This window comes from Elephas maximus, chromosome 9 (genome assembly GCF_024166365.1).
Source record: "Elephas maximus indicus isolate mEleMax1 chromosome 9, mEleMax1 primary haplotype, whole genome shotgun sequence".
Classification (NCBI taxonomy): Eukaryota; Metazoa; Chordata; class Mammalia; order Proboscidea; family Elephantidae; genus Elephas; species Elephas maximus.
This window is the reverse complement of record NC_064827.1, coordinates 93,883,690-93,899,515: the sequence shown is the minus strand read 5'-3', so window position 1 is coordinate 93,899,515 and position 15,826 is coordinate 93,883,690. Positions and strand designations below refer to the sequence as shown.

The window sequence follows — 15,826 nt, the reverse complement described above, 5'->3', positions numbered from 1 at the left end:
TGGTATATTCAATGTTCTTCGCCAACAACATAATTCAAATGCATCAATTCTTCAGTGTTCCTTATTCATTGTCCTGCTTTCCCATGCATTTCAGGTGATTAAAAACACCATGGTTTGGGTCTGGTGCACCTTAGTCCTCAAGGTGACATCTTTGCTTTTTTAACACTTTAAAGAGATCTTTTGCAGCAGATTTCCCCAGTGCAATACATTGTTTGATTTCTTTTTTTTTTTTTTTGTGCTTTAAGTGAAAGTTTACAATTCAAGTCAGTTTCTCATACAAAAACTTACACACACATTGTTATGTGACCCTAGTTGCTCTCCCTATAATGTGACAGTACACTCCTTCTCTCCACCCTGTATTTCCCGTGGCCATTCAATCAGCTCCTGTGCCCCTCTGCCTTCTCATCTCACCTCTGGAGAGGAGCTGCCCGCATGGTCTCATGTGTCTACTTGAGCTAAGAAGCACATTCCTCACCAGTATCGTTTTATGTCTTATAGTCCAGTCCAATCTTTGAAGGCTTTGGGAATGGTTTTAGTTTTGGGCTAACACAGAGTCTGAGAAGGGTAAGTGTTGACATGTTGTGGGGTTAGCACCAATGTCACAAAAAAAGTATATACTGATTATTTAATGAGAAGCTAGTTCTGTAAACCTTCATCTAAAGTACAATTAAAAAGAAAATAAATGGGGGAGAAGAGGCATTTCCCTTATTTATATTTGGAACAGAATCTAGAAATGAAATTGTAATTTTATTCCTTTCCCTCCCCTGTGTTTTGACAGTGTTGGGTCCAGGAGCAAAGCCCTTCTGTGCCATGATTTTCCCCGTAGCATCTGAGTAAATGCCTTGATGACCTGACACCAAAGTTCATCTTCCAGACAAAGCCTTTTCCCTCTGTCCCAAACAACTGCTCCCAGGGTGATGGCTCACTCTCTGTTTGAGAACTGTAGTTTTTTTCAACTGTAGAGACCCCCCCCACCACCATTACCACCACCCATCAGCTTGTTTATTTTGTTGGGGAGCAGGTGAGAAAGTATTCCTAAAGAATTAAGGAACAAAAAGAGCATAGAGCTGACCCATGCTACTGACTCAAACCACACATTCTAATATGTAATTAAAACCCATTAATTAGGTAGGCTGTAAAAGCTAAGTCACCTCATCTTCCAGTTACCAGTAATTTTCTTTCTAAAAATTATATCCTTTAGTTTCTTCTCTTACTTTCCCTGGATAAATGAGTAATTGTTCTCAGTGTCTGAGTGTTGAGTTTCTGCTTAGAACAAGCGAGGAAACTCAGGTCCTTAGCTTGATTTCACCTGGTCCCTGGGGCCATCTTCCCTCTTGTTCCCCTTCCTTCTCCTCCCCCTCCCCTCCACTTAGCCCCAGCCATCTCTTTTAGAGCGGAGCTTTAAGTCTTAAAGATAACATCCCAAGTGTTGGAATCTTGGTAGCAAGTAGAGACGTGCTTAATCAGATAGGAGAGATGTGCTTTGGGCCGTTTATTTACGGAAACATCGAGCATAAAACTAGCACATGGTGTTATCATGGGAAGTGCACGGACCCCAGTGTGCATTTAGACCCAGGTCCACCACTTACAAGCTGAGTGACCTTGGGCAAGGGCTTTAATATCTCTGATTCTCAGTTTTATCTTTGGGAAAAAGACAAGATTCTAACTGGGGTGTGATGGGGCTTAAATGAGAGATGGGGCCCTCACTCCACAGAGTCTCCTGGTTCTCCCTCCACCTGAGCCTTCCATAGTGTATGTCTTTCAATCTGTCTTCTTTGCCTTTAACTTTCCCTTTTTTTGTCCCACATTTGATTTTTTATACTTCAAAAAACCACAAGAAAGAACTGAAGAGTATTTTTAAATATTGGTATTTATCAGATACATTTAATCTTCTTCTTTTTTTTTAGATTAATCTTTATAATCACTTAATATATTTTTAAATATTCCATGTCCAAAAGCAAAATTCAGTGCCTTAAAAAAAAGTTTGTATGTTTGGGGCTGAAGGTGGGGTTGTCTTTCACCTCTTGAAAGTGAGTGATTCTTACTACCAAAAAGGTTCTCTACCTTTATTTAAAGAATTTTGGGCTGAATCATGAGTGATTTTTTCTGGCTTCAGGGCCAAACTGACAGCTTGCCTTGAAGTAGTTATGTCATTTCTGTGTTTCCCTCAATTTCTTGGTGTGTAAAAAATGTAGAAACATTAATGTTTGCTTGGGTAATGTAGTGGGGGACCAGAGTTCAACTCTGCTGGGGTGGATAATGGAAACCCTTGTGATATAGTGGTTAAGAGCTACAGCTGCTAACCAAAAGGTCGGCAGTTCGAATCCACCAGGTGCTCCTTGAAAACCCTATGGGGCAGTTCTACCCTGTCCTGTAGGGTTGCTATGAGTTGGAATCAACTCGACGGCAACATGTTTGGTTTTTACGGGTTTGCGGTGGATAAAAGAAAGCATGGCAGTATTGTAGTAGGTGCAGGAACCCAAAGATTCTGAAATGGCAGAAATCTAATCTGATTGTGGACTTTATATTAAGGTCTGACAGTCTTGGCTCTTCCCAGAGATCCTCACATTGTCCTATGGGGTCTGGGAGGCCAAGAGTCATTGTGAAGCTTTGGCTTCCCAGGCTGCTGGGTCTCATCACAGTCATCCTTGTAGAATCCTTGTGGGATTTTTCTGAGATTGCCCATAGCATAAGACCTATGGAGGAAAATTGTGACTTTTCATGTTCATTCCATTCATTTCTTTAATTCCTTCATTTAGCAGTTCTTTGAGTGCCGACTGTGGCAGGCTCAGTGTTAGCAGGACCCAAGGGCATTAGTGGTTCAGTGGTACAATTCTTGTGTTTTATGCAGGAGACCTGGGTTTGATTTCCTGCCAGTCCATCTCCTGCCAGCCACCAGTAGAGGCTTGCATGTTGCTATGATGATGTACAGGTTTCTGAGGAGCTTCAAGACTAAGATGGACTAAGAAGAAAGGCCTGGAAATCTGTGGATCACAACAGTCTGCTCTGCAACCCATCAAGGGAATGGTGAATGGTGCAAGACTGGAAGTGTTTCATCCTGTTGTGCCTGAGGTCGCCGTGAGTCTGGCCGACTAGACAGCAGCTAACAACAACAACTCTTCTGGGACTGAAAGTGTAGTGAGAGACATATCTGCAAACAATTAGGGGACATTTACATGTTCCTACCAGGGTACCCACAGGCTCTTTGGGACCCCAAAGAGCACAGGCTTAACTGTTGGGGGTGTGGAGGGGAAGAGAAGTCTTTCTAGGGGAGGTGATATTTGTGGTGAACCTTTTAGGCTAAGGCGTCCGCGGCCTGACTCCTAATCCCAGTTCTGTGTTTGCACCTGACCTTGGCTTGTCACTGATTCTCCAGCATTTCTCATCCCTGGAATGGGACCGGGATCACAGCACCCGCCTTTCCTGTCTCAGAGGTAGAAGTGAGGTAACCAGGGACACTGGTGAGGGCAGTGTCTGGAGGTTCTTTCTCACGCCTCAGCCATTTGTGCCTGCAAAATGGCGGGTGGCCAAGGTTTAGAGTTCTGTGTGTGGCTGTAGGCTCCAGAGTTTGTCCTCAGTGTAACTAAAAAAAAAAAAAAAAAACTTTTTTTTTTTTTTTTTTTAAGTGCTTCCAAGTATGACCAACATGTTCCCTTCTGGCAGTAGTGTCTGTCACTGGAGTCCGATTGTCTAAGAAGATGCCCATTCTTTCTCTTGCTAACTGTGTGACCTTGCAGAGATTTCTTAGCCAACCTGAGCTCAGGTTCCTCAAAATGAAGGTAATGAATGATAGCACATACCTCGCAGGGTGGCTGGAAAGATTAAGGGAGATAATCTGTGTAGAACACCTGGAATGTAGTGGGAACTCTAATATTAACCTTATCAGCCATTACTAAGTGAGTAACCCAGAAAAGTTTACAGAGAACCAAGTTAAGGATTCTGCTAGACCATTTTTGTGTGTGTGTGGTTAAAGTTATCTGTACCCACATAGCACACTGGGTGGTTGAAAGAAGATGACATATTCTTTTCTTTTTTTTTTTAATTTCTGTTAAAAAAAATTTTTTTTTATTGTACTTTAGATGGAGGTTTACAGAACAAACTAGTTTCTCATTAAACAGTCAGTACACGCATTGTTCTATGACATTGGTCAACAGCTCCACAACATGTCTACACTCTCCCTTTTTGTCCTTGGGTTCCCTATTACCAGCTTTCCTGTTCCCTGCTGCCTCCTAGTCCTTGCTCCTGGGCTGGTGTGCCCCTTTAGTCTCCTTTTGTTTTATGGGCCTGTCCAATCTTTGGCTGAAGGGTGAACCTCAGGAGCGACTTCATAATTGAGCTGAAAATGTGTCCAGGGGCCATACTCTCACAGTTTCTCTGGTCTCTGTCAGGCCAGCAAGTGTGGCCTTTCTTTTTGAGTTAGAATTTTGTTCTATATTTTTCTCCAGCTCTGCCTGGAACCCTCCATTGTGATCCCTGTCAGAGCAGTCAGTTGATGGTGGTAGCTGGGCACCATCTAGTTGTACTGCACTCAGTCTAGTGGTGGATGTGGTCCATTAGTCCTTTGGACTAATCTTTCCCTTGTATCTTTAGTTTTAGAAGATGACATATTCTATTTTCCCGTGTTGAGGATAGTTAAGCATAGTGAAGGTAATTGAGACTGGGTGAATTCTTAACAAGTATTTTGATGCATATATTCAAAAAATACTTGTAAAATACAATAAAATAATAAATACATACCAAGCGTCAGGCCTTGTACCTGGCACAAGGGGAGACAATATAAGTAAAAATAAACACGCTCCTGGTCCTGCCCTATGGAATTTGTAGACAGGTAGGGAAGACACATGTTAAGCAGAGAATCACATTAATGGGCAAAAGTGCAGCTGGGACACTGTAGCACTTGTCCTACAAATATGTTGTATCCATCTACCTTGACAAACATATCTCTATAACTGCAATGTCAAAAAATATGTGTATGATTATGGTTTTTACATGACGGAAAGTCAGCAAAGTACCAAAGATGATTGAACTTAACTATTATTGCACATTCTGGATGTTGTGTTCGGAGCCTTGCCGGCACAGTGGTTAAGAGCTTGGCTGCTAACCAAAAGGTTAGCAGTTTGAATCCGCCAATCGCTCCTTGGAAACTCTACGGGGCAGTTCTGCTCTGTCCTATAGGGTCACCATGAGTGGGAATTGACTAAACAGCAGTGGGTTTTTGTTTTTTGGTGTGTGTTGTGTTGGTGGGCCAATGAAATGTGGATAAGTAATAAAATAAAGATATTTATAATTATTTCGTATTCCATACTTTTTTTGCCTTCATTGTAGCAAAACCACTAATTATGTGGTTTTAAATAAGATTTCACATAATTTATGTTCTTTTGGCTGAGTTAGACAACTTCTTTTCTTTTATATTGAGATAGCTCTCATGTACTATGTAATTCACCCATTAACTGAGTCATAATAGTTACGAGGTAGTTTTTCATTGATTTCAATTTGAAGAAACTTTGCTCTGCTGAGAACATGTCAGCCTGAATTGTTAATAAAATTCTTAATGAAACACTTACATTTGGAAGTGGACCATGAATATGACATATCATGATCTGAATATGGTAATGGAATCCCATATGAATAATTATCTTTATCACAGAAAGTGTTTTAACTCCATCGTATAAGTCTTTACCACTTATATTGCAATTTTTATCTTTGTTTTAAAAAGCAATAACTAAATCTAATAGTGATGTGAAGTATTGGTATCATATTTCACACTCGTTGCATCTAGACCTATATCCTATACAAAATTTAAGAGCAATATGAATGGTGAAGGTGGTAGTTGTCAGATCACGCTCAGTTGCCATGTGCAAGCATTGTGAGTTCTGAGGACCTCCTGAAGTACAAATTGGAACATGAAGAGAAGCAAGAAAGTAAACTTTCGGCACCACTGGAAAACCAACGCAAGGATCAATTGCATTCATGTATCTGAAAGAAAGGAATTGACAAGTTAATTAGCCTTTCCTTGTATCTAGGTGTTTCTGGTACTCACATCCTTCCCTGCAGTATGATACTAGCAGTGGCAAAGCCCTCAAATGTCCAGGGCTTTCAGACAATTTTTTCAGGGCCTTAGGACAAGGGATGTGAGGAAGCATTTCCCAAGGGTGGCTCAGCGATATGATAGCAATCCTTGCCTTCCAGCAGGAGACCCGGGTTTGATTCCCAGCCAGTGTATATCATGTGTGGCCACCACCCATTGTCAGTGGAGGCTTGTGTTTTGCTGTGATGGTGAGCTTCCAGACTAAGACAGCTACAGAGAAAGGCCAGTTGATCTACTTCCAAAAATCAGCCAGTGAAAACCCTGTGGATCACAACAGTCAGATCCACAACTAATCATGAACTGGGTAGCATTTAGTTCTGGTGTGTGTGGGGTTGCCATGAGTTGGGGGTTGATTTGATGGCACCAAACAACAACCCTGGTGGCGTAGTGGTTAAGTGCTATGGCTGCTAATCAAAGGGCCGGCAGTTTGAATCCACCAGGCTCTCCTTGGAAACTCTATGGGGCAGTTCTACTCTGTTCTATAGGGTCGCTAATGAGTCGGAATTGACTCGACGGCACTGGGTTTGGTTTTTTTTTTCTGGTTTAACAACAATAAACAGTTTTAGTCACAAGACCTGATGCTTCGAATTACCCTAAGTAACAGATGCTCATGTGTTCATTAGTAAATTGTATGTGCATGTGCACGTGAGGTATTCAAAGCCTTCTAAATTGCAGGATCCAGGGTGGTGACCCTTCCTGCCCAGGCCTTACAGTGGTCTTACCCTGTAGTCTAAAATAGCAGAAGCACTTGACAGCCCCTCTCTAAGTCTCCTCCGTCAACCTTTGCAATGATGCCAACACTGCCAGGGGATCCGTTCTTTCTCAACATCTTCTTTTCGGAGCCTGCTGACTGTGCTTATCACTTTTTTTTTTCCGTATAGGAACTGGTGAAAGCGGAAAAAGCACCTTTATCAAGCAGATGAGAATTATCCATGGATCTGGTTACAGTGATGAAGACAGAAAGGGGTTCACAAAGCTGGTTTACCAAAACATATTCACCGCCATGCAAGCTATGATCAGAGCCATGGACAGCCTCAGGATACACTATGTGTGTGAGCAGAATAAGGTAACATGCTTCAGGGGTGTTTGACCTGTTTGGGAATGCATGTCTTCCTACTCTGGCTACTATATGTCATTGAACAAAAAAATTTATTGAGTACTTTGGTAAGATCCCAAACGAAGCTCTTGAGCTCAAACTCAAGGGTGGAGATACTGTAAAGGAGTATGAAGAAAGTGGATTCTTTTCCCATCATTGCTCTTATGAATTTAATTAGACCTGCAGTCTTATTTGGCATTAAAGGTAGCACAAACAGCTACTAAATGAAAAGCTTGGATGTTCAAGTCTACTCAGAGGGTCCTTGGAAGAAAGGCCTGGTGATCTACTTCCAAAAAAGTCAGCACGGTTCTAGTCTGAAACACGTGGGGCTGCCATGAGTCAGAGTCAACGCCATGGCAACTAGTTTTGGTTGTTGCAGTCTTATTTCTGCAAGAGTTCTGTCATGGTAGTCGACGTAATACTACCAAGTGTCTAGGGATTCGGAAGTGTGTGCATTTATTTAGTTCACTTTTTTCAGGTGCTGTGAAAGGGAAGAAATGCGTGTTTTCTCTTGCAGCTGAGACGCCCAGTTAATTACTTCATTGGAGCAATAGAGATTTGGGGTTTACAATGGCTAGCTTATCAAGAATTCCCAGTCTTAGGCAATATTTTACTAAATGCCCTGCAAACTACTCAGAGAATCAGTGGGTTTTGTTTGTTTATTTTAGGAGCTAGTCCTTCTTGGGAACTAAGCGATAGTTTATGAGAGCAATGCTTATGTCCCAACTAGCAATGAGCTCTCATGAAATGATGGTGTCAGGCTGCAATTTGCTTTCCTATCACCATTGGTTACTTAAAATACAAATCTGCTTAAGACCAAAAGAAAATAATGAGATAGCTGAGTGGGAGGATGAGGCAAATACAATTTTATAGGGTATATTGGAATGCAAATCCGTAAGAAAATAACAGCGTGCCTGACTTCATTAAGAATCCAGATTAGAAATAGAATTTATTTAAAATAGTTCATACCAAGATGCAATATGATAATCAAGAGATAAATTCTACATTAGATGGATCCCTCAGCGGTCTATTAAAAAGGAATTTAGGTAGTAAAATGCCAGAAATGAATAAAAAAAAATTTTTTTTTTTTTCTATAGCACTGAAGGAGAACTTTATCATGAGCTTGTGGCACCTGTATTCATGTATATTTTTTACATATGATGTACAAAGAATTTCAAAACAGTTGAACAATTTTAAATATTATTACTCATTAACTGAATTGCATAGGAAAACACCACAAACCAAAAACCAAACCCATTGCTGTCAAGTTGATTCCAACTCATAGCCACCCTATAGGACAGAGTAGAACTGCCCCATAGAGTTTCTAAGGAGCACCTGGTAGATTCGGACTGCAGACCTTTTGGCTAATAGCCATAACTCTTAACCACTACGCCACCAGGGTTTCCACCAGAGCTACAGTATGCACCAAATTGCAGACTTACCCTTACATTTATGTCTAGAACCTCACGTCTTGAGGTTTCCTCATACCCTTGAAGAGACGAAGGAATATATCTTGCCTGCAGTCTTGATCTTCAACAGTGATTTGCTGAAAAGTGTCTGGGGTGAATTCTCTACTGTATAGATGGCGCCAAGTAACATGAAAGGATTCTAGAAGTGGCTATGATGAGTCCTTTATACATTGGTTTTGAGTACATGCATCATATTCTTTTTGAAAGTGTACAATTCTTTCTTAACCACCTCATACGATGGATTTTAAAAAGTAGACCTTTTGCAGAGATTTAAGATTATTACAGAGAAGAGGCATGGCAGGAACGCCCTGTTGATGATTTCAGTTCATCTATCTTTCCCTGTTGTAGAATGTATTTTGTTTACCAGACATGATGTGATAGCTCGGGGAGGCTTGGAATTCAGGAATGGAAATCAGAGATTTTATTTGTAAACAGACCTGCTGGGAAGAAAAGGCTCAAGTGTAAGTCAGTTTTGCTTACCTTAGCAGCCTATGTTTGTTAAACCCAATCAGATTTACTAATCAAGGCCTCTGGGTTTTTTTCTCAAGGTCTTTAAAACAGACTCTGAGTTTATATTTTAAGCAAAAAGTTTTATAGGGTTTGAAATTCCACCATTGCCTCCTTTTCTCTTGATGGGAACTCTTCTTCATAATGCCGTAGTGACTTAGCTTTAGTCAGTCGGACTCCTCTGTCCTCGGTTGCCCTATCTAGCTCTGATCTCAATGCCTTTCTCCTTCCAGTAACAAGATTCAGGCTCCATAGACTTCCTCTTATCTCTCAAACGAATGCCCGGTTGAACCGCATCCTGAAGATTGAGTGGAAAGAACACTCCACTTGTTCCCCAAAATCTAGGCTCTGCTCAGAGTTCCCCTGTGGGTCTAGGGCAGGAGTCGGTAGCCTTTTTCTGTAAAGGGCCAGAGAGCAAGTATTTTTGGCTTTCGGGCCGTATAGTCTTTGTCATAGCTACCCAACTCTGCTGTTACAGCACAAAAGCAGCCATGGACAATACGCAAAGCATGGCTCATTCGGAAGCTGTATTTACAAAATGTAAAAACTATTCTTAACCGGGAGCCCTGGTGGTACACTGGTTAAAGAGCTCAACTGTGAACCAAAAGGTAGGCAGTTCGAATCCATCAGCTGCTCCTTGGAAACCCTATGGGGCAGTTCTACTCTTGTCCTGTAGGGTCACTATGAGTTGGAATCAACTCCACGACAACTTTTGTTTTGTTTTATTCTTAAGCTATGGGCCATACAAAAACAGGCCATGGGTGGAATTGACCTTTAGGCCATAGTTTGTCGACCCCAGTCTTAGGAGAAGCCATACACCTATACCTAAACCCTCCTGGTCTTCCATTTCCCCACCTGGCAAATGCCAATAACACGTGCTCTGTTTTACTTCATAAGCCAACATAAACAAGAAAGAGGAAGTGCTTTACAAATTAAAGGGCACTAGAGAAACAAAAAGATAAGGTTATGACTGGGCCAAGTTCAAAAATTAAATGAACTCATTGTTGCTTCTATTACTTGTCTAGGGCGTTTTCATGCATTTCTGCTTTATTGTTTTACAAATAATTTTCTCTGTAGGCTGGTCCTGGTTCCAACATGCAACAAGGTAATGTGCTTAGGTCTCTATTCTGAGTATGCTCAAAAATGATTAGTGGTCCAGTAATAGTAAGTAGGAGTCCCCGGGTGGTGCAAACAGTTAACGTGCTTGGCTGCTAACTGAAAGGTTGCAGGTTCAAGTCCACCCAGAGGCACCTTGGAAGAAAGGCCTGGTGATCTACTTCTGAAAAATCAGCCATTGAAAACCTTATGGAACACAGTTCTACTGTGACATACACGGGGTCGCCATGAGTCAGATGGACTGGATGGCAACTGGTAGTATTAAGCCATTAGTATAAAAAGAATATGTTATCTTCTTTACAAAGGATTGTATAAGTTGGAAAAAATGAAGAGCTAAGACAGGGATGGGAAGAAAAAATCTTAATTAACTTATTTTCACAGTGGTGTAGTTCTTCCCTCGTTTCTTATTGCTGAGTATTTATTTCCATTGTCTCTTTCAGAACTGGAAACATTTTCTTAAAAGTGTATAGAGAGATATTAAAAGTGATTTTGAGGCTTTTACTTGAAATTTTGCTGAGATTATTACTTAGCTAAATGATTGAGAACCTGCCTGTTATTTGGAAGACTGCTTTTTAAAAGAAATTGATCAGAAATTTAGTTTGGCATTTGGCTTGTAACCAATGTGTTTTTTCAGTTAAAATACAGCCTTGAAGATTATTTCTTATACCCTGCCTGCTTTTTATTTAAAGAAATGATTCATACATATTTGCTCACTCTGTTGATAAGCTTTAATTTTTATGAACATCTCACAAAAGTATCTTATGAGTACATATTAAAATTTATGACTTCTTGAATAAATATGGCAAAGACATCGTCTCAGCGGCCGGGCTCTTAAATCTGAGTTAGCTTATAACTCATGTTTACTACTGACGATTTCACAGAAACCAGGAGAGCTTCTTATTTTTTTACAGTTTGCAGCATCTGGAAGTTGGGAAAACCCTAAGCCTTAGCCTGTCCTGCAGTGAAAGGAATCTTTTTGATCCCCTTAAACATTCTGCAGAATCTTCTTGGATGATTTAGGTACTGAATTTCCCGAGGGCAAAGCACAGGACTGCCTGGCTTCTTAACAGTCTTTTATTTCTACAGTCAGTAATCTCTAGAAAAAAGATGTGTGGGTTCTCTTGGTAGCTGGCCTCAACTTCTTCCCTGCCCTGCTGCTTATTTAAAACTAACAAACAAAAAACTTATCCAGTTGCCATCAAGTTGATTCAGTTTCATGGCAACCCCATGCGTAGCAGAGAACTGTGCTACATAGGGTTTTCAAGACTATGACCTTTCGGAAGCAGATCACCAGGCCTTTCTTCCAAGACACATCTGGGTGGGTGGGAACCACCGACCTTTCAGTTAAGAGTCAAGCACTTAACTTTTTGCGCCACCCAGGGACTCTTTTTGCTTATAGTTTTTAAAACTCTACTGGGGTCACATCATATTTGCAGGTAACTTACCCAAATTTAATTTATCATGAAAAGAACTCATTATAAAAACAAAACAAAAAGTGAGCTAACAGCAAACAGTCAGGGGATTATTTGGTCTGCTAAGCCACTCAGAGTACCCAATTGAGAACATAAGTTTCCTAGATGTGCGAGATCTGAATTTCCCTTTAGAAAGCATTTTACCCTTCCATTAGAAGTATTTGCTGAATTCAGAGCCCCAGTTGAGACCATGGGTGTGGGTCATGCGGCCAGCCACATTCTTGGAAGGCTGAACCTTTCCTCTGAATCTCTAGGGTTAAGTTGACTCTCTGGATCTCTGCTAATTCTGTTTCACTCTATGTAGGTCCTACATTTGAGTCCTGGGTAGTACAAACAGTTAGCACACTCCACTGCTACCCAGAAGCTTAAAGGTTCGAGTCCACCCAGAGGCACCCTGGAAGAAAGGCCTGGTGATCTACTTCTAAAAAATCAGCCATTGAAAACCCTATGGAGCACAGTTCTACTCTGACACACATTGGTTGCCATGAGTCAGAGTCACTGCATAGCAACCAGTTTTTTTTTTTCTTTTTTACATTTGGGCAAACGGATGCCTTTGTTGTTAGTTCCCCCAGTGTCTTGAATTTCAGTCCCTCTGAGTTCCTTCTCTCTGTCCGACTCCTGGGTTTATCAGGTAAAAGAATGTCCAAAACAGAGGTTCTCGATCTTGGCCCTGCCTTGGAATCACCTGGGGAGTTTTTATGCTGGTGCCCAGTGTACCTCCCCCAGAGGATTGTAATGAAATGTTCTAGAATGCAGCCTGCGCACTTGGGTTAATTTTTGAAAGCTTCCCAGGTGATTCCAATTGGGCAGCTGTCATGGATTGAATTGTGTCTCCAAAAATATGTGTGTCAACTTGGTTAGGTCGTGATTTCCAGTATGGTGTGATTATCCACCATTTTGTCACCTGATGTGATTTTCCTATGTGTCGTAAATCCTAACTCTGTGATGTTAATGAGTTGGGATTATCAGCAGTTATGTTAATGAGCCAGGACTCAATCTACAAGATTAGGTTGTGTCTTAATTTAATCTCTTTTGATATATAATATAAAAGAGAGAAGTGAACAGAGAGATATGCGGACCTTATACCACCAAGAAAGGAAGGCTGGGAGCATAGCGTGTTCTTTGAATCTGGAGTTCTTGGGCGGAGGAGCTCCTAGACCAGGGGAAGATTAATGACAAGGACCTTCCCTTCGAGCTAACGCAGAGAGAGAAAGCCTTCCCCTGGAGCTGGCACTGTGAATTTGAACTTCTAGCCTCCTAAAATGTGAGAGAGCAAACTTCTGTTTGTTGAAGCCATCCACTTGTGGTATTTCTGTTATAGCAGCACTAGATGACTAAGACAGCAGCCATGGTGGAAGACCACTGAGAGCTGTGTCTTAACCTCACTTGGAGGCATTCATTTTAGATCCTGCTTTCCTGTCAATGTCTCCACTGCAGGGCGGGAGTCTTTGGTAAATCTTCTCAGCAGAATGACCTAGTCAATCTCCACCCAAAGGTAAATTGAGTGGCCAGCATGGAGGATGTTTGTTTTGTTCAACTATGCTGGGAGGCCTTGGGTAAATTAGGGACAGTAGCCTTGACTGCCTCTCCAGGTGATACCTTTGAATTGAGGGCAGATTCTGTTTGGCTCTTTTGGATCTTTCTGGGGCTTAGAATAGTACCTGGCCGACAGGCTTCCTTCCAGTGATGGAGGAGGGGAGAGGAGAGAGAAAGGAGCTGCATCTCACCTTCTCAAGGATATATCAGTGGTGCCTTCTTGCATCCTTCTCCTGCTGTTGCTACATGGAAATTTTATAATATCTTTTTGCTTAGCAAAGAGAATCAGGGATGTGGGTTATGTTGATAATCTGCTGTGGTATAGGTTTTGCATATAATGAAAATACCTTATAATTTTGTTTTAGTGAGTAAATAGAGGCATTTCAATAGGAAATTACGTGGTTATGTATTTTGACTCATCCTTAATAGGTATTTTTAAAATACTGAGTTGGTAGTGTATCAGCCGTAAAACTTAAACATCAAACTTCTAACATCAAATGTAAGGAATTAAGTCTAGTATTTATGGGGTGAGATCACAAAGAGAGTGCTTTTTTAAAAAAACACAGAAAGAACATCGATAATGTCTCATATTGGTGCTTGGAGTCCCTGGGCGGCACAAATGGTTAAGTGCTTGACTACTAACTAAAAGATTGGCTGTTCAACCTGCCCAGAGGTGCCTTGGAAGAAAGGCCAGGCAGTCGTCGTGTAAAAGGGCACAGCCATGAAAACCCTAAGAAGCGCAGTTCTACTCTAACACACACAGGGTTGCCATGAGTCGGAATAGGCTCAATGGCAACTTGTTGGTTATTTGCGCTTATATAACTCTCCCAGCTTAACATGTCATTCTCAGAAAGTGAGAGGCTGAAGTCTCAAGAGAGTTTGTTAAAAACTCTTGTGAGGAAATCAAGTCCAGTTAAGTGGAAATGGTCACTTTATGTCACTTTTTATAGAAGAGTTTCTCAGGGCTTGAAGTATTGTAAGGCCCTCTCATTTTCTAATTTTTAAAGCATCTGTTTAAATTTATTTTTCTGTCCCACTTCCTCATCCAATCTGAAAAGTCAGATTCTGCACGAACCTTTGGGAACAGGGAGGCCAATGTTCATGCTTTGGCTGTAGGCCAGGGTTGTTGGTTTTCTGGTAAATGTTAAACTTGGGCCCCTTCTTCCCATGTTCTTTGGATACTAAAAATTGTATGGTATGTTTTTTTTCTCCTTACCAAAAACTTGGAGTTCTACTTGGTGTCTCAACAACAACAAATTATCCACCAAAATCCTAGGCCGCAGTTGGTCCATTTATCTCTATAGTTCTCTGATTAATCAGTGTCTACTTTAGTGTGAAAATTGATACAATCAGAGCTTGAAATGTAAGCATTTAGAAAATAAGAAAGAATAGGTTGAAAAATAACCTGTTTTCCCCTTACTCATCATCCCAACTGAATCTGACCACCCACTACCCTTTTACCCTGGCTCGGGAGATGAGGAAGGTTTGAGACCAATGAAGAGTAATGAGATTGACTTAGCCTTTGAAATGTTCACTTCCTTGCCTACTTCAAGGCTGGATAGGAACCCAACACATCCAAAGAAACACTTGAAAATTTGGTGAAAAGAAGAAACTCCACAATGTTTCAAAGAATCCAGAAAACTAGGATGACCGTCAGTCTATTTGAACATCTATCCATCCATCTGATATATGCGAAATGTTTGTGTTGAGCCCTTAAAATTGCATCTAACTCTGTTTGTTACAGATTGAATTGTGTCCCCCTAAATGTGTGTCAGCTTGGCTAGGCCATGATTCCCTGCATTGTGTGATTGTCCACCGTTTTGTGATCTGATGTGATAACTCTATGATGTTAATACGGTGGGATTATTGGCAGTGATGTTAATGATGCAGGACTCAATCTACAAGATGCAGTTGTGTCTTAAGTCAGTCTCTTTTGAGATATAAAAGAGAAGTGAGCAGAGAGACATGGGGACCTCATACCAGCAAGAAACAAGAACCAGGAAACTAGCGCATCCTTTGGACCCAGGGTCACTGCGCTGAGAAACTCCTCTACCGGGGAAGAGCTAACAGAGAGAGAAAGCCTTCCCCTGGAGCTGCCACACTTAATTCAGACTTCTAGTCTCCTAGATTCTGAGAAAATAAATTTCTCTTTGTTAAAGCCATTCACTGGTGATATTTCTGTTACAGCAGCACTAGATGACTAAGACACTATTGTAATCTGAAATGTAAAGGTGAACATGCGAAGTGCTTTGTGATCCAAAAATCTGTAATTAAACACTAGAGCCATTATCAGTTATGCTAGTAATCACATTGCATCCAAAGTCCTTCAGGAGTTGCTTTTTCCTCGTAGTAGAGCTGCACTCTCATTTCCTGATGGTAATGAGGCAAGGCGGGAGGCTGATGCTCTTCTTCTTCACAGAACCATCTTCTCTCAACCCCCAGCTGTTGTTGTGAGTTGCCATTGAGTCAGCCCCTAACTCATGGTGACCCACATGCACAGCAGAAGGAAATGATGGCCAGCCCTGCACCATTCCCATGATCG

The 15,826-nt window shown here is 41.3% G+C and overlaps 1 protein-coding gene across 2 annotated transcripts in view; it reads left to right on the top strand.

Moving 5' to 3' along the window:
* The window catches only part of GNA14 (G protein subunit alpha 14), a 217,099-nt gene that overhangs the window by 103,915 nt on the left and 97,358 nt on the right, over positions 1 to 15,826 (top strand). For both annotated transcript variants that reach the window (XM_049897024.1, XM_049897023.1), the window contains exon 2: positions 6,970 to 7,154. In XM_049897024.1, coding sequence (XP_049752981.1) covers positions 7,008 to 7,154 — 147 coding nt within the window. In that variant the 5' untranslated portion in view covers positions 6,970 to 7,007. The remainder of the gene's footprint in view (positions 1 to 6,969; positions 7,155 to 15,826) is intronic.